Below are 25,507 nucleotides of genomic sequence, written 5' to 3'. Positions count from 1 at the left end.
TTATTAATTGCACTATATATAATAGTTTACAATTACTCCTTTCAGATACATCATTATGTTGTAGTGTATGTGGAGAAATCCATTGCAAGATAATTTCATTCTCTTTTAGATAATATAAAATTTCATATTTAAAATATTTCCACCTCGATCTAATCTTATTATCAAAATGTCTTTACCTAATTGTTTCTCTATTTCTAACTTGAATCCCTCGAACTTTTCAAGAGCTTCACACTTAAATTTCATCAAGTGTACATGATCATTTGTAAAATAGTCATTAGTAATTGTGATGAAATAAAAGAAATCTTATCTGACATTAATTAACATGGATCCATATACATCACTATGTATTAGGCCAATAATTATGCAGACCTTTTTCCTTTTCAAGTAAAAGGATATTTGGTCATTGTGCCTAACCGATATGATTTGCACTTATCAAATGATTCAAAATCAATTGACCCCAAGTACACATCTCTATATAATTTTGGAATTGCATTTTAATTTATGTAACCAAACCTGCAATACCAGATATAGGTAATATTTAGATTATCACTTTTATGCCTTTTAATTTCTATACTCATTATAGAATACTCATTTTTTAGAATATAAATGTTAGTTTGTAATACACCATAGCCATTGAGATCTTATCAAGATAAAAGGGAACAATAATTGTCCTTCATATTAAAATAATTCATGTTGAATCGTGAAACTCAAATAATGTTCTTGGTAATAGTGAGAACAAAATAATATTTCTTTAATTCTAATACTAAGTGTAAATGCAATGATAAGAAGTATGCTCTTGTAGGCAATGCAGCAACATTTACTCATCTTCAACGTGTAAGTCATCTTCTTCCTTATACAATGGTGTACTTCTATTTAGTTTCTGCATATTTACACAAGTAGGAGATCCTATCTGGTATCAAATACCCAAGAATCTAATGAAGTAGATATAAGTCTTGCAGTTTTTCTTCCAACGACCAATTTTTCCAAAATGATAACAAGGATCATTAGATTTGATAATGTCCTTATTTACCTTGACTGTCTTAGTCATCTTAGATGCTTTCCCAAAGCCCTTTAGACTTTTCTTACAATCTCTAGAGGAATCAAGGATTAAGATTTGCCCACTATAAATTTGATATTGGGCTTCACAATCTTAAGCATGTTTAGCAACTCAATGATTGTACATTAGAGCTTATTCATGTTAAATTCATAATAAATTTTGAATAGACCTCTTTGACGGAGATTACAGAACCCAAGTCAATGCTGAGTTCATGGTTCATGATTTATGATTGAACTCAAGTGAGACAACTTCTCAATGTCAATCATCTTTAGTACATGAGCACTGACTGAAGATTCCTCTATCATTTTGCACTAGTATAGTGCTTGGCAGTTTCATATTCTTCCACACATGACAATTATCATACAATTCTTTGAAAAGAAAAATCATGTGTTAGCATCTAAAATCTCATGTTGCTTTTGTAACTTAAATGACATAGTTACAAGCATCACAAATGCTGTAGTACTATCGTCATCACTGTATTTATTATTGTAGCCACCTCTTCTTTAGTCGAGTCATCAACAAGTTTATTTGGAAAGGTCTACTTAAAGACAACCAATTTTCTCATGGCTGAGAACAATTCACAGATTACTAAGCCAATCAAGAAGACTTGGTTTGGTTGTTGGCATCCAATATGTCTCTCAAATACATATGGTTGCTTATGATCCAATATAATATAAATGATGTAAATTAAAAGAATAATATATAAAATGTGTCAATTAATTTAATATGATCTTTTATTAAATTAATTATACTTCCATTGTTTAACTTAAATTTATTACCCTCTGATATAAATTTATGGAATTTATACTTGACTCCCAGTGGGTTAGAGACCCAGTTATTATATTAAGACATTGAGTGTACTCAACAAACCTTAATAAAACATTCTGGTAGACATTATTATCAATTGTATCTCCATACAAGTCTCAGATTATTAAACTGACAACTCTTTGTCTTCACATATCTTATGTGTTAACTTAACATGCTTCTAAAATTTATTTAAAATTTATCTCATTGAGTATACTCAATAAAAAATAAATTTTAGTTAAGTAAGACCCATCATTCAAAAATATCAAATAGTTCATAGTGTTAAACACATTCCTAATAGACCAGCCTTGAGTGTACTCAATAAACTGAGACGATTTAGGACTCTCCTTTTTCATTATAATGATGGAAAGTGAAGATAAATATGACTTAATATTTTAACGATGGTTTTACATGCAAAGGTCTCATAGTAGTAATTACATATATTCTATTATATATCTAGGAAGCAAATAAATATATATATAATATAATAGTGTAGACGATTATAGACTATTATTATCTAGTCTTCTCAAGCCATAAAAAAGACTAGTTGGTCCGTTCCTATGGGATATTGCATAGGCTCATCTCATACAATGCTTCATTTCTATGGTTTCTTCAATTAATCTAGCTGCAACCTGTATCCCATACTAGTTAACACGTCGACCTAAATTATTGGACATGCATACCCATAATAATTACAACGGACTCACAAGTCCAAAATAAATAAAAGCTTGCGGGCCTATAAAACAACAAAAATAAAACTAATCATTCAACGCATCCACATAATCGAGACCATAATCATCCACTAAGAAAACATACATAAATGCTTTACTATATAATATCTTATATGCGTGTATATTTCAAGTTTCTAGCAATTAGGGTCGTCCAAACAATTAATAATCATATTAATCAATTAATTTTATTAGCGAGAATATTTAATTAAAATTGAATTTTAATTAAATATCGAATTAGAGTACAACGCTAATTCCACAATTATAGGGAGGAACTATTTAATTAAACTCAAATTTTATTTAAATATTAAATTAGAGTTCAACTCTAATTTCAAAACTTAAGGCGGTTGAATTTAATCAAAATAAAAATTTATTTAAATAAGAAAATTAGAGACCAACTATAATTCTAAGGTTTAGGGCGAACTTATTAATTAAAATCAAAATTTAAAAATTATCAAATTAGAATCTAACTCTAATTTCAAGAAAAATTTTAGGGCAAGACAATTTAATTAAAATCTAATTCTAATTAAATGTCATATTGGGGTGAATAATTAATTAAAATCAAATTTCAATTAAATACTATATTAGAGTCCAACTCTAATTTAAATTGAATTAATATTTTAATTTAGGATAAAACTCCCAAATAAAATAAAATTCAATTTAGGATCAAAGTTTAATATTTAAGTTATAATTTAATCTTAACGAAAATATAAAATTCGTTAGCTTTAAATAAAATTTTAATTTGGGTCAAAAACAAAATTCTAGTCAAAATAGCATTTTGGGTCAAACCTTTAAAAATAAAATTTTAAAACCCCTTTTAAAATTTAAATTCAAAGCTATTTGGAAATTTACATTTTGACCTATTTTAGAATTATAAACAGACCCCTCCAAATACTCAAATTGTAGAGAAGCCCTTTTATTAAAAAATTGCAAACATAACCCGAAATGGAATCAGAGGCAAGGGTCCAAAATATAAAATATTGTAAAACGACCTGTATTTAAAATTTACAAATTGACCCCTAAAATATTATTACAAGCAGGGGCCTGTAATTTCACAAGTTGCAACAGAGGCCTCCACCTTTAACACTTCACAACCATCTCATCCTAACCTTAAATTATTCTTGGATGGCACCCTTTGCGGGCTTTTTGCAATCAACAGTACCTATGGTAATGCGATGCGCCGTCTGCCCACTGTTCCACGTCCGACCGTTGGCGCCACATGCACCTCGACAATGTAAGGAACGCAGCGTGCTGTAGTTGCAGTAGCGCAATGTAGCTGTAAATTGTAGCCGACGCTACTGCTACAATAGCAGCAGTGCTCAGAGCCGCCTTTTCCCCTCATAGCGATGCTCGTCACTATAGATGACATTGATGACATGTTGCCGCGATATGCAATGGTGTTTTACCGCTGTGAGCGTAGCCACACATGCCTACGGTGCCAACGATGGCCATTGCAACTAGCTTGTCTTTCCAATCCTATTACCTAAAAATTAATTTTCTTTCAAAAACAAGTTTTTGAAGATAAAAGAATTATTTTCTAACTTGCTAGATTCAAGGAAAAAATATGGACAATCAATTTTTTACTCTTTAAAGATGCCAAACAGCTTCTAACAAACATAAAAGTAGGCTCTGATACCACTGTTGAGAATTTACTTAATCATGCGCAGTGAAATTTAAACAAAATTTCAATTATCACCAAGGATTTGCCTTGTGTTTAGATAAAAATTGTGATAGAAATTATACCATTGTTGAATTTTGCAAACTCTTTTGTTTTACTTGAACTCCAACAATCAAGATTTACAATGTACAGTTGTCCAATTGTTCTGCCTCCAATAGAAATCCACACATGGAACAAGATAGAAAGAACCAGGGTTTTTTACTTTTCTTGTACTAGCAAGAAGATGAAATTTCTCGACAGTTTTTCAAATTCTAGTAGTTTATTTACATAAGCCTGAATGGGCCTAGCCTGTCTCTTAAAGTTAACATGATCCAATATTTAGTTAATCCAATTAATTAAATATGATCCATGAATTAATTGATTGAGGCCTATTAATAAAAATCCAATTAATTAATTTTTCAATACTTGTCAATTAATTAATTGGTAATTTTTATTCTTCTAATTCTCCTTTTGCGTATGACCCATTAGGTTTTCAATTACGATACCTAACAACATGAATTATTATTTTGATATAATTAAATTCGATAAATTAAAATACTCTTAATTTATATATCACCAGATCACATTCCCTGTCATTGATTGACATCTAGTAATGTGTTAGGCCAATACATATGACAACAAAAGTTACGTGGTATAACAAAAACCAAACTTATTCGTTGACCGTCAAACTGTAATCCTTTTGTCAATATGATCCGATCAATTATGAGATATGGAAATCTGTCAATCTCGATTATTGATTATATCTTTCATTCCACAATTAAGCCAAAATAAGTCAAAAGCCCCTCTTTGACTTATCAGTATACTTTGGCCAAAGATTTCATCTCTTACTATCTAAGAGTGACGAATCCTCTATTGATTATTCACAACCTTCAATGATTCTTGACATGCACGAATGATATAGTATTAGTGACTCTTGGTAGAGCAAGATCTAGCATCACCAACGTATGACTATCATCATATAAGGCACCATGATAATCTCAAGTCAAACACCAATTACACTACCGAATGTTAAAGATCAGCCACTAACACTCAGATAATTATCCATGTGAAATCTCCCAACAGGTTTCCAATATTTTGTTCTATAACAAAAATCCACGTGTTCATTTAAGTTTCACCACACTTTAACTTGTGAGATCAGCTACTTACTTCACAAGTAAGAAAATGTCACATGTAATGGTCTATCCATAATAAAGACATCTGTATGTAGTTATTACTTACGACCACTAATGATTTAAGATTCAATCATATGTAATTCGTATCTCACAATCACAACTTCTTGTGATTAACAAATTACCAAAATTTGAATCTACGAATTTTACGATTTAATTTAATTGAATATTAATTAAATAATAGATCTACCATAAAATTGCATCAATTATATGCTAAAAGTGCTTATATCCAAAGTTGATTAGACCTAGGGCATAATATTTACGAAGGCCTGGGCAACTATTTACGAAAAACATAGGTTGTCGTAAGACCATGTATAGGAGCTGACACCTACCCAGTGTTAGAAGGTCAAGGAAGTTGGTGACCTGATAACAGAAGCCCCAGTGAACTTGAAGCCTTTTGTTCATATCTCTCATCAAAAGGCAATACTTGATGATGTCTATCTAGCAGACTCTCTGCTAACCTGAGTGAACATTCAAATATATGTCTTACATTAATTCGTGAATGTACTCCTAATGGGTTGAAAACTATCAGAAGGTCTTCCATCTATGGGATTATTGCTCGAGCAACATGGTTATCCAGCCCAGCCCGTTTTTCGCATTTTTACACATTTTGGACTCCTATTTATTTTTAACTTGGTTTCTATTGATGGGTGGTGAGGACTCATATTGACTATCAGAGCAATTTTTGTATATTTTTTGTTCATACCAATTGGCATCAAAATGAAGGTTGATTATTCTGCATGGCAACGATGAAGTATGCTATTCGATTATTAGCTCGAAACACGAGAAGAGTGTTGTTGCATTGTGGTTAAAGTTGGAGCGACTTTAAATGACAAAGAGTTTGACCAACAAGCTACACTTGAAACATCACTTGTATTCTCATTGGATGTCCAGAGTGCATCATTGGATGATCAATTAACTATGTTTAAAGAAATCGTGGCTAATTTGGAGACATTAGAGGTTAAGTATAATAAGGAGGACTTAGCATTGATGTTATATTCACTGACATCGTCTTATGTGACTTTATTAGATACTATCCTCTATAGTTAGGATACTCTCACCGTGGAAGAGGTCTATGATGCTTTGTGATCTAAGGAGGAGATGAGGCATATTGCTGTAGGATCTAGGAGTCAGGCTGAAGGCCTGGTTGTTCGTGGGAAAAATTAGGATAGAAATCTTGGTAGAAATGTAAGGGGAGATTGAAATCCAGACATGGAGAAAAGGTGTTTCATTACTTTAAAAAAAAAGATATATCAGAGCTGATTCCTATTCTTTGAAAAAATGAATAGGACCACCTATGCTACTGCAAGGGAACGCAACCTGTTAACATAGCGGAGGCTAATATTGTAGAAGATGGGCAAAGTGAATGTGAGCTTTTTTGTAATTTCTGACATGGATTCCAAACTTTGTGGGGGAATGGATCTTGACTCGACTTGTACTTTCCTCGACTTGTACTTTCCATATGTGGGGCTGGTTTACAACATATGAAAGAGTTTTAAGAGGTGCAGTAATAATGGGAAACAACACTTCTAGTAAAATTGTCAGAGCTGGTACAGTCAAAATCAAAATGATTGATGGTGTTATTGGAACACTCACAGATGTCAACCACATTTTAAAATTGAAGCAAAATCTCATATCTTTGAGTACACTTGAGTGAAATGGTCATAAATACACTGGTGAAGGTGAGTCGGGGTATTCTCGTTGTCATGATGGGATATAAAAACTCTACACAATTGTATGTTTTACAGGGGTCTACAGTTATAGGAGATAAAAGAGTCCCTACTTTTTCTTTGGCTGATGAAAAAGTTACAAAACTTATGCATATGTGACTTGGACATATGAGTGAGAATGATATGGTAGAATTAAGTAAGAGGGAAAATTTTTGATGGATAGAAGACCACTAAGAAGAAGTTTTGTGAGCATTGTGTCTTTGGAAAACAAAAAATGGTTAGATTTACTACAAGAAGACATAATGTGAAGGGAACACATGAATATATCCATTCAGATCTTTTGGGACCGGCCTGGGTAACTTCAAGAGGAGATGCTTATTATTCATTAACAATGATTGATGATTTCCCCAGAAAAATTCGGATATTCTTCTTAAAACAAAAGAGCAATGTGCTTGGGACCTTCAAGGAATGGAAAAACAATGATAAAAAAATAATGAAAAGCAGATTAAGCATCTACGTACAGACGAGTTCAATAGTTTCTGTAGGATTGGAGGCATATTAAGACAACTAATAGTGCCAGGAACTCCTAAACAGAATGGTATGGCAAAACGGATGAATAAAATTTTGATGGAAAATGTTCGTTGTATTCAAATTTTAGGCTACCTAAGATTTTTTTAGGCTAAAGCAGTTTCCACAGTTTGTTTTTGACTAATCACTTACCCTCATCTGCCATTGAAGAAAAGATACGAGAAGATGTATGGTCTGGAAAATCTTCTTGTTATTTTGATTTGAAGATTTTTGGACGTCCTGTTTATTCTCATCTGGATAATGAGAATTTGGAACATAGGTCTCGAAAGTATGTCTTTCTTAGGTATAAATTAGGTGCGAAGAGATATAAATTGTGGTATCCTGAGACAAGAAAGAGAGTGGTTAGTAGAGATGTAGTATTTGATGAACTTTCTATGGTTCATGATTCACTTCGTAGGGATTCTAATAAAAATAAGGAACATAATCATTCAACTCAGTAGAGTTGTAAATTGGTCCAGGAAAACAATCAGAGATTTCAGAACAATCCACTACAAAAAAGTCTACCTGAGAATTGACAAACAATAATACTTTATCTACACCACCAGCAACACCACAGTATTCAATTTTTAAAGATTGACCTCGCAAAGATATTAGACTTCCACAAAAGTGTGGAGAAGCAAACTTGGTAGCGTATGTTTTGAATGTGGTTGAAGAAATTGATTCAACTGAGGAACTTGCTCCATATATAGAGCCAGTTAGTTGCAGTGATTCTAGCAGATTGTTAATTGCTATGTAAGAGGAAATGGGGTCATTGAGTAAAAATTTTACTTGGGACTTGGTGAAACTACCTAAGGATAAAAGAGTAATTCGCTGCAAATAGGTGTTCGGAAGGAAAGAAGGGACATCGAGGATTGAAGATACTAAGTATAAGGCCAAATTGTTAGCAAAGGGCTACATTCAGATTTCAAGTGTTGACTTCACAGATGTATTCTCATTGATTGTAAATCATAGTTCAATTTGGGTTTCACTTGGGATAGTGGTAAAGAATGACTTGGAACTTGAACAGATGAATGTCAAGACAACATTTTTGCATGGAGAAATTGAAGAAAGCATTTACGTGCAACAACCACAGGGTTTCATAGTCTATGGAAATGAAGACTATGTGTGCTTGTTGAAGAAGTCCTTGTATGGACTAAAGTAGTACTGAGGCAATAGTACAAAAGGTTCGATTCATTCATGACTACTCATGTTTCAGTAGAAGTAATTATGACAGTTGTGTGTACTTCAGAAAGGAAAATGGTAGATCGATCACATATTTGTTGTTATATGTTGATGATATGATTATTGCAACCAAGGATAAAGTAGAGGTCTAAAAGGTCAAATCTCAACGTAGTAAGTAGTTTGAGATGAAGAATTTGGGTGTAGCAAAGAAAATTCTTCGTATGGAAATCTTGAGGAATAGAAAGCTGGCAGATTGTATTTGAGTCAAAAGGGTACATTGAGAATGTGCTTCAAAGGTTCAATATGCTTAATACTAAAGCCCCATTTGGCCACCATTAACTTTGATTTCATTTTTCTCTTTCCTATTTTCAACAACACTTTTTTCCATAAAATAATATTACACGTAAATAAAAAGTTTTTCATTATTTTTCAACCACTCATTTTTCAGAAGAACTATTCATACTAAAGCCCCATTTGGCCACCATTAACTTTGATTTCATTTTTCTCTTTCCTATTTTCAACAACACTTTTTTCCATAAAATAATATTACACGTAAATAAAAAGTTTTTCATTATTTTTCAACCACTCATTTTTCAGAAGAACTATTCAACCTATTTTCATTTCAAAAAAGGGGGGGGGGGGGGGGGGCAAACGGGGGCTAAGGCTGTTAATACTCTATTGACTGCCCACTTCAAATTTCATCTGGATTTGGTACATGCCACCAGTGTAGTTAGTAGGTACATGGCAAATCCTGGTAAGAAACATTGGAAAGCAGTGCAATGGATATACGAATACTTGAAGGGCTCTTGCTTACTTGGATTTTAGTAGAAAATACAGTCTGAATCATTGGGTATGCGGATTCAGATTATGTAGTGGATCTTAATAAAAGGAGATCACTTATAGGGTATGTGTTTACCCTTGGAGGCTATGCTATCAGTTAGAAAGCTACTTTGAAAAATATAGTAGATTTGTCGACAATAGAGGCAGAATACATGGACATTATAGAAGCATGTAAGGAGGCTATGTGCTTAATGGGTTTGATTGGTGAAATCAGTTAAGACTCACAGATTTCTACAATATATTGTGATAGTCAGGGTGCTATATTTTTTTTTATTAAGGATCAAATGCTCCATGAGAGGAGTAAGCACATTAATATGAGGTACCTTTTCGATAAATAAAGATCACTTATAGGGTATGTGTTTACCCTTGGAGGCTATGCTTTCAGCTGGAAAGCTACTTTACAAAATACAGTAGCTTTATCTACAACAGAGGCAGAATACATGGCCATAGTGGTGTCAACGAGTTGAGCCTAACTGGCTCGCGAGCCAAAACTCGAGGTTCAGGCTCGACTCGAGTAAAATGGTCTGAGCTTTTTTGATAGCCTGAGCCGAGCAAAAGCTCAGCCAAGAAATCAAGGCTCGAGCAGGCCCCATTTATTAAATAAAATTAGCACTCAGCCACCTTGAAAAAGGGAGCAGCCTGCTACCTTAAAAACAAGGCAGCAACCATAGGCAGCGTGTTGCTGCCTTCAAGCCTTTTTTTCTAAAATTAGGACCATGAGTTCGAGCTGGCTTGTGCTTGGCCCGACACCCCAAGATGGGGCTAGACCGCTCGAGCTTTTTTGGGAACAAGCCACGAGCATCCCATTGCCACCCCTACTTGGCCATTATAGAGGCATGTAAGGAGACTATGCGGTTAATGGGTTTGATTGGTGAAATCAGTGAATACTTGCAAATATCTGCAGTAAGTTGTGATAGTCTTTGTTATTTTTCTAACTAAGGATCAAATGTTCCATTAGAAGACTACTCACATTGATATGAGGTATCATTTTATGCTTGAAGAGATTACTTGTGGTGATATTGAAGTAAAGTTGATACCAAGAATAATCCAACTAATAAGATAACAAAACCATTTTATTTTGTTAAATTTGAGCATTGCTTATATTTAGTTTGTATTTGTCATTGATTTAGTTCATTGGGATTTGTTTGGAAGAGGAACAGAGGTGTTTGCTTTGGAAATGTGTTTTTGTGAATTCTTTGTATTGGAATTTGGTTCAAATAAGAGATTTGTTGTAATTTGACCTAAATTCTAGTGGGTATTGGAGTTCTAGTTGAAGTGATCTTGAAGAGGTCAAAATTATGGATCGAGAATAAAAGTCACTGCATTTTCTCTAGCCTGACTCGAGTCGACCGCTTGAGCACTACCAATAACATTGTGCAACTATTCTAAGAGTTTGATGTAAACTTCTCATATTAATTCGATGCAATGGAAAGTAGAATACTAAGAAGTTATCCGATTTCCTTAACATAAATTTGAGTTAATTGATCCAAGAGAGAGTCCTGTAAAAAATAATCTTAGTAAATATATTGACCATATCCAAAAGATATCCTTTTATCTAAGTATATGAAATGTCTCATTGGATAGTTGTTAAACTGAGGGTTTAAGGTTGGTTGTTATTTTATTTTTTCTATTTTTTGGATCAAAATCGCTAGATATTGGGATTTTCTCAAATGAAGAAGAGTGCTGATCTTATTTATTGACGATTCAAAAGCTTCGAAAACAGAATCACTGGATCCATACTCACATCTAATCTCTATAAATACTTTGGCATATGGTGATTTCAATATTCTATTACTCCAAGGTGAAGAAATACATTCAACTAATAAGATGCTAATGGACGTTAATCAAGTCACTGATGGAAATATTAGATTTGATACATAGTGCTCAAGTCAAATAAAGTATATGGACGTCAAGGCGTCGAATCAAGTGGCATGAATGCCATTTGCGCTCTTCCCTAAGTTTAATAAAATCGAAAGCGAAAGTACCGTAGATATCTGGTCAATACCTTTTGATTAATGTGAATAAACAGAGAGAGTTTAATAGAAAATGCAAGCATGGCAATTTTAGATTTAATTATCACCTCAATGAAAAGAAAGTTTTTCTCGTAGATGATAATTTTATAATTTAATTTCTAAAATTTGATCCAACTTCTAAGATTGAGGTTTGCATAGATGCCCTTCATAATAAGTTGATGACCGAGCCTCCAAAATCTACAGTTGCATCAAGTTAAGAGATGAGGCTGTTGAAGTTGATAATCGTCAGTAGCGAAGTTTCATTCTATCAAATGAAGACATATGGATTAGAGAATAATATTTGGAAAGAGATGAAATTCAAGAGAAATAATTAACATGGCACAGTTTCAACTTTTCTGTTGATCCCTAAAGCGACGCAAGGTTGAGATTTAATGACAATAATGAAATATACAAGATTGCACCATGAAAACAAGATTAAAGTAAAGTAGAAAAAGAGAAACTAAGCAGAGGAACGATAGATTTTGTTAAACCCAACAATTTGCAGAGAATTACAACTGAACAGCAAAAAAGCTTCCACAAAACTGAAAGAGGAGCTATATTTATAGTACACAAGTCAAACACTAAAAATAGGCAAAATATGGGAATTAGGTAAAAAAAAAAAAAACACGTAAAAAGGAAAAGATCCGGCACCCAAATTTTATTTCCTTAATTTTGGATGCAATTGATTCCTCTCCGAGTTCAAATTGTTATCTTCAAATATCCAAGAATAAATTACGTAATCTTCGAGAATCCCATTCGTAATTTGGGGCATCAAATCTAACAATCTCCATCTTGACCCAAATTTCGATGCAACGAACGAAACTCCTAGATTTCAAATTCGTCTGCACCGAAATGACCATACTCCTCAACACAGTAACCAAACTCTCCATCACCAAACCATCGTCTTCTAACGGTGTCCACAAGCGACACCCAAACCCAAATTCTGGGTTCCCAAAGTTCCACTAAGGAATTATTGTTGACAAAATAGGGTCGAAGCACACCTTGTAGCTAAAACCATACCACATACTGGATGAGAAGGCCCCTTGCAAGAACTGTCACTTTCAACGTCCCTTAAAGCATTTCAGACATTACTAACACAAACGTACCTATGCTCAATGAGTCCTACCCCAGCACTTGAACACAGTGCACCCCCTAAAATTGGTGGCAAAGCGGGATCACCAACGCTCTCCCTAGGAGTGTTCTGAACCAACTCAGAGACCAACACAAGAGGTATTGTGCCAAACTGAACTTCCATCACGGTGCTAAACTTGTTCAAATGTCTCATCTTAACTGGTTCTGCACTCCCCTACAAAATGCACAACTGGGGTCTTTTCCGTCCCTCAAGTATAACTCGGGCACCTCTTCGAACCTTCAAGACACCACTTCCTTCAGAGAGTTTATACCCTTTTGCATCTAGGGTACTCAACGAGATGAGATTCCTCTTTAGATCCGAAACATGCCAAACCTGGCCAAGTGTCCTCACTGTCCCATCTTGTAGCCTCAATCTGACCCAACCGATTCCTACAACCCAACAAGATTTGTTGTTTCCCATGACAACTCCACCTTGCTTCACCATCTCATATGTCTGAAACAAAGCCGTATTGGGACACATATGATACGTACATGCAAAATCTAGAATCCATTCCCCAGGTTTGGATTCCCCATCAGATATAGCCAACATTACATCTCTATTATCCGAAAAATTATCAACAATGTTACTCTTGTTACTTGATTGCTCCGCATGATTTGCATGTAAATCACCTATATCCTGCAAATTGTCGTAATCTTTCTTAATGTGTCATTTCCTCTCACAGTAATAACAATACACATTGCTGTTCCTCACCTTCGATCTACCCTTCATTCGATCACCATGAGCAATCAGAGTATCCTCACCCTTAGATATAGGATCTCCAACCAACAGCTCCATCTTCTCCTTTGAGAACAGGGCGTCATATACCTCATCAATGGTTAGCGTGTCACGACTATACAATATAGTATCACGAAACGACAAAAAAGAACTGGGTAGCAAACACAACAAGATCAAGGCCAAATCCTCTTCATCATATTTTACCTCCAACGTCTCCAAATCTACAACAATCTCCTTGAACACAGCAAGATAGTCCTGTAGTGACCCTCTTTCCACCATGGGATGGGAATACAGCTTTTACTTTAGAGTCAATTTGCTCGTCAGACTCTTTGTCATGCACAACTGCTCCAACTTGAGTCACAAAGTAGCCGTCGTCTTCTCCTTCAAGACATCCTGCAGAATATTGTTGGACGGTGAAGATGAATCTATGCAACAACCTTTCAATCCCTCTATTGTTTCTCTTCCATAGATAAATTTGCTAGCATCATCTCAAAACTCAGCAAAGTATCGTCAAGATCCATCTACGTCAATACAGCCCTCACCTTTTCTTACCACAGCAAAAATCTTGTATTGCGATACAGCAGCGAAATTTCATACTTCAACGAATTCATCCTTGAAAAATCTCAACCAAATCACGAAGAACCTGCAATCCGTGCTCTGATACCACTTGTTGATCCCTAAGACAATGCAAGGTTGAGATTTAATGACAATAATGAAATATACAAGATCGCACCACGAAAACAAGATTAAAGTGAAGTAGAAAAAAGAAACTAAGCAGAGGAATGATGAATTTTATTAAACTCGACAATATGGAGAGAATTACAACTGGACAACAAAAAAGCTTTCACTAAGTTGAAAGAGGAGCTATATTTATAGTACATGAGTCAAACCTTAAAAATAGGCAAAATATGGGAATTAAGTAAAAAACATGTAAAAAGGAAAAGATCCGGCACCCAAATTTTATTTCCTTAATTTTGGATTCAATTGATTCCTCTCCAAGTTCAAATTGATATCTTCCAATATCCAAGAACAAATTAAATAATCTTCGAGAATCCCATTCCTAATTTGGGGCATCCGACCTAGCATTTTCCTTATCCCGAAGGAAGAAAGTTATATTTGAGAGACAATGAATGGTACTTCCGCAAAAAGTAGGGATGAAAAAGGTACAACTTCATTAATGGAGAATGATAAAAGCTTCAAAGAAGGCAAAATCTTTAGATGCAGGAAAAATATCTAAACCATTCGGGAGTTACCGGATGTCAATATGTTCAACTTCTCAAGTACCTTAATTGGTGATGAACAAGGATTGTTTTATAGCCAGACCTAATGCTTTTCAATCGTAACCAATAGCATGTTATCATTTCATTGACACATTGTAAGTTGAGACGTTGAAACATTTTTTCAAAATCTCACATACATTTACACTCAACTCTGTAAAATAGGTCCATTTAGCCGTGAGAGTTTTGGTGATTAAGAATGAAGTATCGAATGATAAAGATTCTTAGACATCTTTCCATCCCTTGCCATGCTTCCCACTAGTCCTTAATTCGAAAATGAATGTCTTATGAACGATGCTTACCCTTTCGCTTGGTTACTTGTGTCTTGTAGGAATGTCATCTCATATACTGTATCACATTTTAGCCCTTGTTTGGCCCCATTATTTCAATTTATAATTTTTGGAATAGTATTTTTTTTTAAGAATGTGTAGTTAAAAAAGAAGGAAAAATTTTCGATTTACGTGTAATATTATTTTATGAACAAATGTGTGGTTGAAAATATCAAAGAAAATATTATAATTTGAAATAATGGGCTAAAATTTTCCATAAGCTGAACTGACGTTGCAATTTAAGATGCAGAACAAATACGGTGATATATGAAACAATTAAATTAAATCCAGTCGTGTAATTGCATCAATGTGCATCTTTCAAATTCCAACAATTAATTCTCATATAAACGATAACATTCAATGACTATCGTACATGTATACACTGACCGGATAGCCTATAGAGCCATTCAATCTAAAACTCTAATACCAAATAGTTATGTTTCAAATTTTATCGAATTTCTATGCATTCAATAAATTTTACTACCAATTCTCTCTCTCTCTCTCTGAAAGAACTGTACTCAAATCATCAAAAATATGATATGACTGTACAGAAAATAAGAGCTTAACTTTAAAATACCTAATTAATAAACAATACAATATAGTATGTTAAGTTAAAATAGAAAGAAAAAAGGACATTCTGAAATTGACACTTTAAAATATAAAAAACTACTTTCAAAAGTTAAATAGTTTGGTTTATTTTATTTATTATTTATTTTTTTAATAATTAGTTGTAACATTTTTCAGATTTGTTTGAACCACAGTTAGGTACACACTCTGCAGTTGTTCTGTCATTTGGGAGTTTGTAACAACCTCAAGTATTACAATGTAACGACATATGAAAGAATACATAGTAATGGCATGACCGATGTATGCATGTTCATGTGCTTGCACATGATTTTTCATCTCATTTATAAAATTTTGTCTTTCTTCAGTAGCTTAGTTTATTCGTCTTTTATCCCAGGAGGCTTGAGTCGTACTTTGATGTACTATTTGAGTTCAATAATTAATATTACCAATAACAAACACATTACAGTCAATGTTTATGGATTCACAATTTTCAATCACAACTCAGGATCCATGTGTTTTAGTCATCAACTCCATACAACATGAGACCTCACCAGCATATAGATCACGAACTAGGCCTGGCGTAGGTAAACAAAGCTCATCATGCTAATCAGTGGTCGAGGGCCACAGTAGGACTTCTGTCACCTTAGTGAATAGTAGGTACACACGTAGGGAAATTTCATTATTATATTATCATCTCATTAGTCATTTCTGAGTATTCACCACACTCTTCATGGTTCACTTTATCTTTCTTTTACAAAATTTTCATGTCCACTCATAACCAAGACACGTGCACATGATTTTCAGAGTATATCTTTAATAAAAAAAAAAAAAAAAAAAAAAAAAAAAAAAAGAAGTTGAACCCTAACCTTGAGGGCCCCCACCGCCCCACGCCTAGAACATTGTGAGTGAGGTAAATCGCGGGATGTGTCCCAACAGGTCAAAGAACAAGAGTTCTCTGTACACTGCGCCTACAAAGAGTCCAATTACATGTCTCGAGAATTGAACTCCCACATTGCAGCTGCCGGCAAGACGTGATATAATCTCACTTTTATCTTTTGCACCACAAAACTATGCCTCGGGAGGCATTTTCAGAGTATATCTTGTACATTATGTAGGTGACATATGACAACATTCCAATAAGAAACCATGTATATTGATAAAATCATATAATCAACTTATAACCTGAATACTTCAATTATATAGAGGTGTTTAGTAGCAACATTATATCCCTTCTACACAATAAAGGAACAAAGGAGAAAAATTATAATGTCAGTTTTATATTTTTTGTTGGGTTTAAATAATTAATAAATGGAGGCAATGATGTTAAAACGTTGTAGAGTTATTTGTATTGACACCATAGAGATTGGCTCTACTTGAAAATAACTTGGGCCATCGAAAATAGCTTATTAATTAAAATTGCTTATGGCCCAATTCACTTGAGGATGCCCTTTGTGTTGACCCATTTGTGTTAAGTATTGTTCTTGCTTGTTGGCCCATTTATTGGAATATTCTTGGCCAACCTAATTGTGGTCTAACCTAATCCTATATATCCATTTGTTCTCCCCGGTGGCTATGAGTGTGCGTGCAATAGAGTGAATGAGAGTAAGGCAACCTTTTTTGGTGCACACTTGTATTCATCCGTTGCTCCCTTCTTCCTCCCTTTGTGATATTGCAATCAAATCCTTGTGTCCTTTGTGGATGCAAGAAAGTAACAACCGAAGTGAATGAATTGTGAGTTACGAGCATTAACTTTGATTGAGTATGGTTTGATATTGATTGGTTTATACTGAGCCCGAAAATCACAAAATCGAATATCTTGGAGCATATTTCCGCTTACATTTTTCATTAAGTTGAGCCTTTAATTACTTTTATCATTTCCATTCTAGTGTTTGAGGCTTAATTCTTCTACTTCTGTATTTAAGTTAGCATATAAATTATTTTTTTCAAAAAAAAAAAAAAGGTCTTACAGATTAATCATGACCCTATTACCTCCTAGCGTGAATTTAAAGGTCAATCAAGACTAACACACCAAAAAAGGGATCCCGAAATGAAAACATATGAAGTGGATGTTGACATTAGGGAACCAACGCGTAGAAAAAATGAAGAGACTAGATTTTTTGAGATCGATAATAGGGATCTTGCAATAAATTTAATATAAAATTTTAATAATCTCAAATTAGAGATTTCTACAAAATGTTATCTGCATTTTCTTCAGGGCTGCCACCCCTAGGGTTAGAGGTTGACCCCACTCTATAGGATCACCAATTGTACGAGATCACTTCAGCTCTCTTTAATGTAAAATCAAGTCAAGGAAAAACCTCACATGGGCCACCCATCCTAAAATTGTTCTAGCTCAAGCACACTTCACTTTACTGTTCTTACTTCTTACAGGGTCTTACTGTTTAAACTAAAATACAATCTCACTAAAAATTTGTATTTCTTGTCCGGCATGATTTCGTATTTTCTGTACTATATCTACTTTTTCCGACTTATGTACGAGTAATTAGTATTAACTCTAGAAAAAATATAACTTTAATACCTTAAATACTATTCACTCGCAACAACTGGCTCATGCTTCATCCGTTGCTAACTTATTCCTTGCTAGCGACTAGCTTATTGGAGGACTTTTAGGAGGGTTCTTATTTTCAAATGAAATAGATGCCCCTATTTATAGGGATGATGCTAGGGGCATAAAAGTCATTTTATTTTTTTAATCAAAAAATAATACAAGGATCATCAAAATTCTATTGGCCCTAATTATTTTTAATTATTCATATGTTGTGCGCTTTGCTGTCGTTTGCAATAGCTACTCAATAATTGTACAGTTTACTTTGAAACTAATTAAAAAAAATTCAATATAGCACGAAACCCTTAAACTATAATAAAATCCCGGAAAAATTCCCAAAAGATCAACAGAAAATCCGGAGGATGTTACAAATCTCTCTTGAGAAAAATAATTCTATTTGAGTAAGTGAAGTTACTAAATCTTTACTAAATCTCATAGTGAATTTAATCCTAACTAAATGCATTAAATACCAAAGAAATCCATTTAATGATCGCAATAACCGTATAGGTATATCTTTATGTTCCATAAACGTATTATCGTCCAAAAATTAATAATTTATTGATTAGAAAACCAATTATATCAACACAATAGGAAGAAAAAAAATGATATACAATTATCAACTGAAAATCAAAATTTCATAAATAATATCAAAGGTTGACCCTAGGCTACATTATTAGCTTTACTAGAAATTTAGCCACAAATCATTGTGTACGCAAAATACAAATCAATATTGATATAAAGAACTGGATTTATGAAAATAGAGAACAGAAAAAATTGTGACACACATCTTGCAGCAAGGTGGATGCCTTAACTTTCCTTGAAATTTTCGAATCCTATGCCAGAAAAAGAAATATATATACTTATTAGGTATTGCATAGCATCCAAACTAGATAAAAATAAAATAAAATAAAATAACTTAAAATAAGCCAAAAACTAAAAAACAGAAAAAAGCCAGTCTGAAGTTAAATTGGATACATGCACACGATGAAGAGAATAGAAAATAGACTAGCAAACACGCTGGTTCATACTGAATAGTAAATTTTGCAGCATTTATCCCTGAACTTTCGAAATATGCAATATTGGTCCCAAAACTTCTATTTTTTTTATTTCATTTTGGTCCCCAAACTAAACTTTCTCCTCTTTTCTTTGGTTTCATCGCACTCTATCTTCTTGACCCTTTTCTCATCCTCTCTTATCCTCACATCACTACCACGTCGCCGTCCACATCTTTAATAAATTAAAAACATACTAAATAAAAGCAAAATCAATAGAAATTCCGTTTACAAACATTACGTAACTTGAAGGCTCAAATAAGTGTAAAATATACACTTATCAAGTCATGTCATGATTTACATAGCATAAACCTGTATTCCTATTTTGCCACTTACCCATAGTTTTTAAAAGGTCAAATGCAGCTATAACACAGTACATTATCAGTCGACCCCAATATAAAGGTACATTGACACTGTAATATAAGATTTGGTCATTCGTCTCTAGGCTTGTTGTCAATAGTGTTAGTGACCAATCTAATATAGAATATTACAAAACTATTCATAACATAGTCAAACACTTTCTCGGCTACTTCTCTTCAGGAATTTAGACTATATTCATGTGATTGGGCCAACTGTCTTGCTATTATTTTGCACTTCTAGAAATGTTGATGGTAGTTGTTAGACAATTGGGATCCAATGAAGTTGATAGAATAGGACATGCAAACTATCCGTGCTAGGTGCCTTTGAGGGCCCCATGCCCCTCAACATATGAACTATCTTTGAGCTGATTGACATAAATCTCTCCAACCCTAATTTATGCATCCGCTATCCAGTTGTTTAATGTTACATGCCCACTTCTAGCTGGGAATTCACTTAATCCTGCAAAGCAAAATTTAAATAATTTTAATTCATAACAAGAATTTTCTTTGTATTTAGATAAAAACTATAATAAGAATTATACATTTAGTTAATTCTGTGAATTTCTTTAACAATCTTCGAACATGTACAATTACGATTTGCACACCATAGTTATCCAATGATCAAGTCTCCAATGATAATTCATACAAGGATACAAGAATGAGAGAACATGGTTTCTCTTTTTTGTACTAGTGCGATTATGAATGTATGTTATTTTTCTCAACTTCAACAGCTTATTAATAAAACTTCAAGTGGACTTGGCCCATAACTTAAACTTAATCTAGCCCAACATTTAATTAATCTAATAAATTAAACATAAGGAAAAAATCATAGTTCAGTGACTAAGTATACACCGAAGCATATATCAGGTGCATAGTTTGAAGATTCAAAAGTCAGGTATCTATTATATATATATATACAGCCGTTTCCTAAAATTATGCCTAGTTCCCTTCTGTATTATGACTCATTTCAGTACAAAATCGACATCCCAAAATTAAAAAATTCAGCTGGTATTCTGCATTCTCTCCGTGAAAACATATTCCGACCGCCGACGATAACGAAGCAGGTAACAGTTATCACTAATCTCGGTGAGAAATTTCACAATCTCACTTGCGATTGAAACGTCGAGTCACATACTCCGGAATTGTGTTCGGTAAATCAAATACAATCGCCGGAGACAAGAATAGTCATTGAATTTCAAACTACGATTATAGATTTAGTAATACAATCATATTTGCAGCAGAAGAAATCTAACATTAGTTACAGAAGTCCTGATCATCGCTGAAAATAGAGTACAGGTACGTGCTTCGACATATGATCTGATATGTGACTATGTGACCAATGCACATATTGTATGTAATGTAATATGAATGCCACATATGATACGTGTGATGAATGAATTAAAGTGTGTTTCAACAATATTGAAATTCATATTCTCCATGATTGACTTTTTGAAGAATGTGACCTAAGTCACTCAGTATATGGAACTACTGTGCATAATCTGAGTGAGACAATTATGTTACATGATCTGTGACCCATGTGATATGCAGTCATATTCATTCTTACATGACGTACTTCCAAAAATGTGACCTGAATAAAAATACTGGTAAAATTAAGTGCATGTTGTATATGTGACTAATGCACATACTTCGTGTATATGAATTGTGATGCCTAACCTGTGATTTATGTTTTTACCATGCATTTATTTGTGAATTTATGGAAAACGTGCATGCCTATTATTTTAGGAGTTTATACACAAACTGTGGCAATCGTTACACTTTCATCACTAGACTACTAAAAAATGTAAATTTAATTTGCAGAAATGGTGTACTTGCACGTGTGCCTGTTACATGCATCTCAAACTTCTTTGACGTTGGTAGATCGAAATTGCAGATATGTAAACCTTGTGGACACAGTTATGAAGGAGTTCGATTTGGATCATAAAAAGGTAGTAGTCTCATTGAAGTACATACTGAATGAATATTTGCCTCCAATTAGAATCAGAAATGATAGCAATGTGCTCTCTTACATCACGCTGAAGGATATGGAGCGCGAACCTACTAAATACCCATTAATCATTGATATTGCATAGGCAGAAGTAGATAAACCATCTATCACACTGCCAGTTAATCCACATGCTGTTGGTGAGTTATGTACGTTGCAGGATATCGCATCAGATATCTACGAAGTAGCAATTGAAAATGTAGGTCACATTTATGACAACGAAATCACAGTTGTTCATGTTATAGATGCTAGAGAGGTGGAAGAAGGAAGAGTCTTCTGTGATAAAGATATTTTAAAGTTAAACCTATCACTTTTTACCATACAGAATATGTTTGAGTTTATGGTGGAACAATCAGACAAGAAAGAATATGTTGTGAGATGCTCACAAGAGGTATGTAGTTGGATATGCAGAGCATCGAGATGGGGTAAAATGGAACTGTTTAAGATTTGGAAGATTGGTGGTCACACATGTGCATCAAATGTAGTACTAGGGTCACACAAACAATTATCAGCTATAGTTGTGTCCTTTAACACCAAGTATGCGTCATCTTGTACTATATACACACCGAAGAATATATGCAGTGATATGTTGCATACTTATGGGGTTTATTTAAATTATTCGAAAGCGTGGAGATCTTGCGAGCAAACCTTGAAGATGATAAGAGGTTATCCGACCAAGTCATTTGGTAATATACCAAGCTTTTTCTACATGCTTCGACAAAAGAATCCTAGGACGATCACTAACTTGGAGGTTGACATTCACAATCGCTTTAGGTATTACTTTATGGCACTTGGTGCATAAATACGTGGCTGGAAACATTGTAGTCCTGTAATTGTGGTTGACGGTACGTACTTAAATGGTCACTACGGAGGTACTCTTTTCATAACGTGTACGCAAGATGCAAGTAACAGTGTAATCGTTCTTGCATTTCGGATTGGAGATAATGAAAACGACAAATCTTGGAGATGGTTTTTAGAAAACCTAAAAAAGGCGTACGAGAACAGAGAAGGGCTATGTTTTGTATCGGATCGACATAATAGTATAAAGAATGCAATATAACATGTGTATCCGGGAACCTATCATGGTATATGTTCATGTCATTTGCTGTAGAACTTGAAGTCACATTTTGGAAAATCTGGACAAAGCATTACACAAGCTTTCAATTCAACTGTCAGAGCTTACACATTGGAAGAGGTCAAATATCATATGCGGAAACTAGACACAATGAATAAGAAGATTAGCACTTACCTGGTATTGTAGTACTTGAATGTAATTTTCCACAAAACATTGGAATTGTTACATATTGTAGTTATATGATATTACTAAATGCAATACATGTTTGCAGGCTGAGGTTGAACCTGAAAAGTGGTCACGAATCCATATGCCAAAAAATAGGTATTCAACAATGACATCGAACATCGTGGAATTAGTCTATGCAATCACGAAGGTAGCCAAAAATTATCCAATCGTATCCCTGTTGAAGTCATTACGGCAAACTATGGAAAACTGATTTTGTAAACACAGAGACAACGCATAAGGTACTTTCACAAAGTTGACAAGCAAATATGAGAACGAGATCAAAAAAACGAGTATAGATTTAAAGAATTTGATGGTAAGTTTTAATTTTGATGATCACAACTACTCATACGATAGCTACATGAACTAATGTGACTTGAAATGCACATCTGTTATAACATATGTTTGTATACTTATACGCCTTTTGTATATGTGATCTGAATGCACTGCATATGACCTTCCTATACAATCCTGTGACATTAAACTCTGCAACTGCATGTGACCTTTCCATATAATTCTGTGACATTAAACTATGCAACTGTGACCTGCTCAGATATATAATTTGTGACATACACATCAAGAATGTGGCTATTTGGTAGATACTTGTTTGAATTGATGTAATCTGTCCATTTGATTATATTCTCCCAGGTTTCCAATTCCAACCAATCAGTGTTTTCTGTTAGCGGTGACAAGACAACTTTCGTTGTTGATATTGAGAAACAGACATGCACATGCAGGATGCTACAAGTTGATTTGTTACCATATCCACACACATTGGCTGTAATTGCAAATATAAAAAGGGATCCATATACTTTCTGTTCTTATTATTACACACATGATGCATATTTGAACGCATACGAAAACTCTATTTATCCTGTTGGAAATCCAAGCGAATGGACATTGCCTAAAGAAGTGCTACATGAAATTGTGTTAGCTCCTAACCGGAAACGAAGATGTTTAAGGCCAACTGAGAAGAGAAAGAGATCATCCAGAGAAGGAAAACCATCAGTGAAATGTGGGCGTTGTGAAAGACATGATCACAACCGTAGGAGATGCTCCAGTCTTGTCTCATTGAGCTGATATTAGTCAATGCAATACATTCTAATAGCACAGAATATATGTGACCATTTTATTTTTGAAACATTCATTTGTAATACAAGATTGATGTTATATGTTACCATTGTTTTTTCAAGTGTGCAAAATCTTATTTAAGTATTTGTTTGTTAATACAATAATTTAGACACGGTCAAAAGTTATGTAATCTAGTTGGCTGTGAATCCCTATTCCTCACACAGTAGGACATGTGTGACCTGATGTCAAACACATAACCTCTGTTATTGCATTATATGGTTATTGCTAATTCGGAACTGTGACCTGATGAATCATGCACATGCATGTGATCAAACTTCAAAGACATGCGACTAATGGTTTGGCAAAAAAATTGACATGTGACTTCCTAACAACTCTGTGACTAAAATATGATGAACACGAGACCTAAATGCTAGTAAAATGTGACCAATAATAAATACGTGTGATCACCAAACAGTTTTGGGACATAATGTGATGACATGTGATACAAAATAGAGTTATCCCTGACCAATAATGCAAAAAGGATTAAATTTGGCTTTAAAAAAAGTTACGTGCCACTGAATTATGTTATCTGTGACTTTTTCTAACAATAAAAGATCATGTACAGTAACTACTTGTAATTACGTAATCGACGATCCAGTGCAAAGCAACTCATGATCTATGACCATCAATCAAATGTGACCATCCATATGCATATCAATCTAAAATAACCTGTGACCAAAAAATAACAGTTGACCAAAACAATTTCTGTGAAAAACAATTACTATATTTTATAACATGAAAAGTGATGCTATTATATATTCCACACGAAAAAATTCATGTACATAGCAACAAGACAAATCCACTTGAGAAACAACGACAAAAATACAAAAAGCCATGTGTGTACAGATCACAAAAGCTACCAATTAAAATTTCATCTTCCTTAACACATATGATGTCATTCCATAACCATCCCCTCTCCCATTAAACCTTGATTTACATGCTTCACGTACATCTCCCGATATTTGTAGAGTAGTACAGCAATACCCAGTCTACATTTGTTAATATCGAATCTATGCGGAATGGAACATCGTCCGTTATGGAGGATGTATAAAGCGTACAAAGTCACAAATATCCCACAATCATGACTACAATATAACAGTGAAAAAATAATATTATGATTGAAAAATTATCAAGTTAATCACATATAATATGTCACAAGAATTACTCATTTGTCTACTGAGGTAGCGTACTGTTGATGTACACCTTTAATTCCTTGGAGTTAGGTCCGTGGTAATCAGGGTCCTTTTTTGAAATTCCCAAAGCATTCATAAGGGCAGCATTGGCATGAATATATGGTCAACATCAGCCCAATGTATGCTTAAAGGTAGGTTGTGACCAGCTATAACATTAACA

The 25,507-nt window shown here is 34.0% G+C and overlaps 1 protein-coding gene across 1 annotated transcript; it reads left to right on the top strand.

Moving 5' to 3' along the window:
- Positions 1-20,392: 20,392 nt before the first annotated feature.
- Positions 20,393-24,103, top strand: LOC111390105. The gene is made up of 8 exons (XM_023015093.1): positions 20,393-20,428; positions 20,696-20,788; positions 21,021-21,074; positions 21,815-22,500; positions 22,552-22,747; positions 22,838-22,978; positions 23,073-23,174; positions 23,672-24,103. The coding sequence occupies exons 1-8, from the start codon at positions 20,393-20,395 to the stop codon at positions 24,101-24,103; spliced, it is 1,740 nt and encodes a 579-aa protein (XP_022870861.1).
- The last annotated feature ends 1,404 nt before the right edge of the window (positions 24,104-25,507 follow it).

The sequence above is a fragment of the Olea europaea genome, unplaced genomic scaffold (genome assembly GCF_002742605.1).
Source record: "Olea europaea var. sylvestris unplaced genomic scaffold, O_europaea_v1 scaffold65, whole genome shotgun sequence".
NCBI classification, from domain to species: Eukaryota; Viridiplantae; Streptophyta; class Magnoliopsida; order Lamiales; family Oleaceae; genus Olea; species Olea europaea.
Note: the sequence above shows the minus strand (reverse complement) of the source record. Positions and strands in the feature narration are given on the sequence as shown.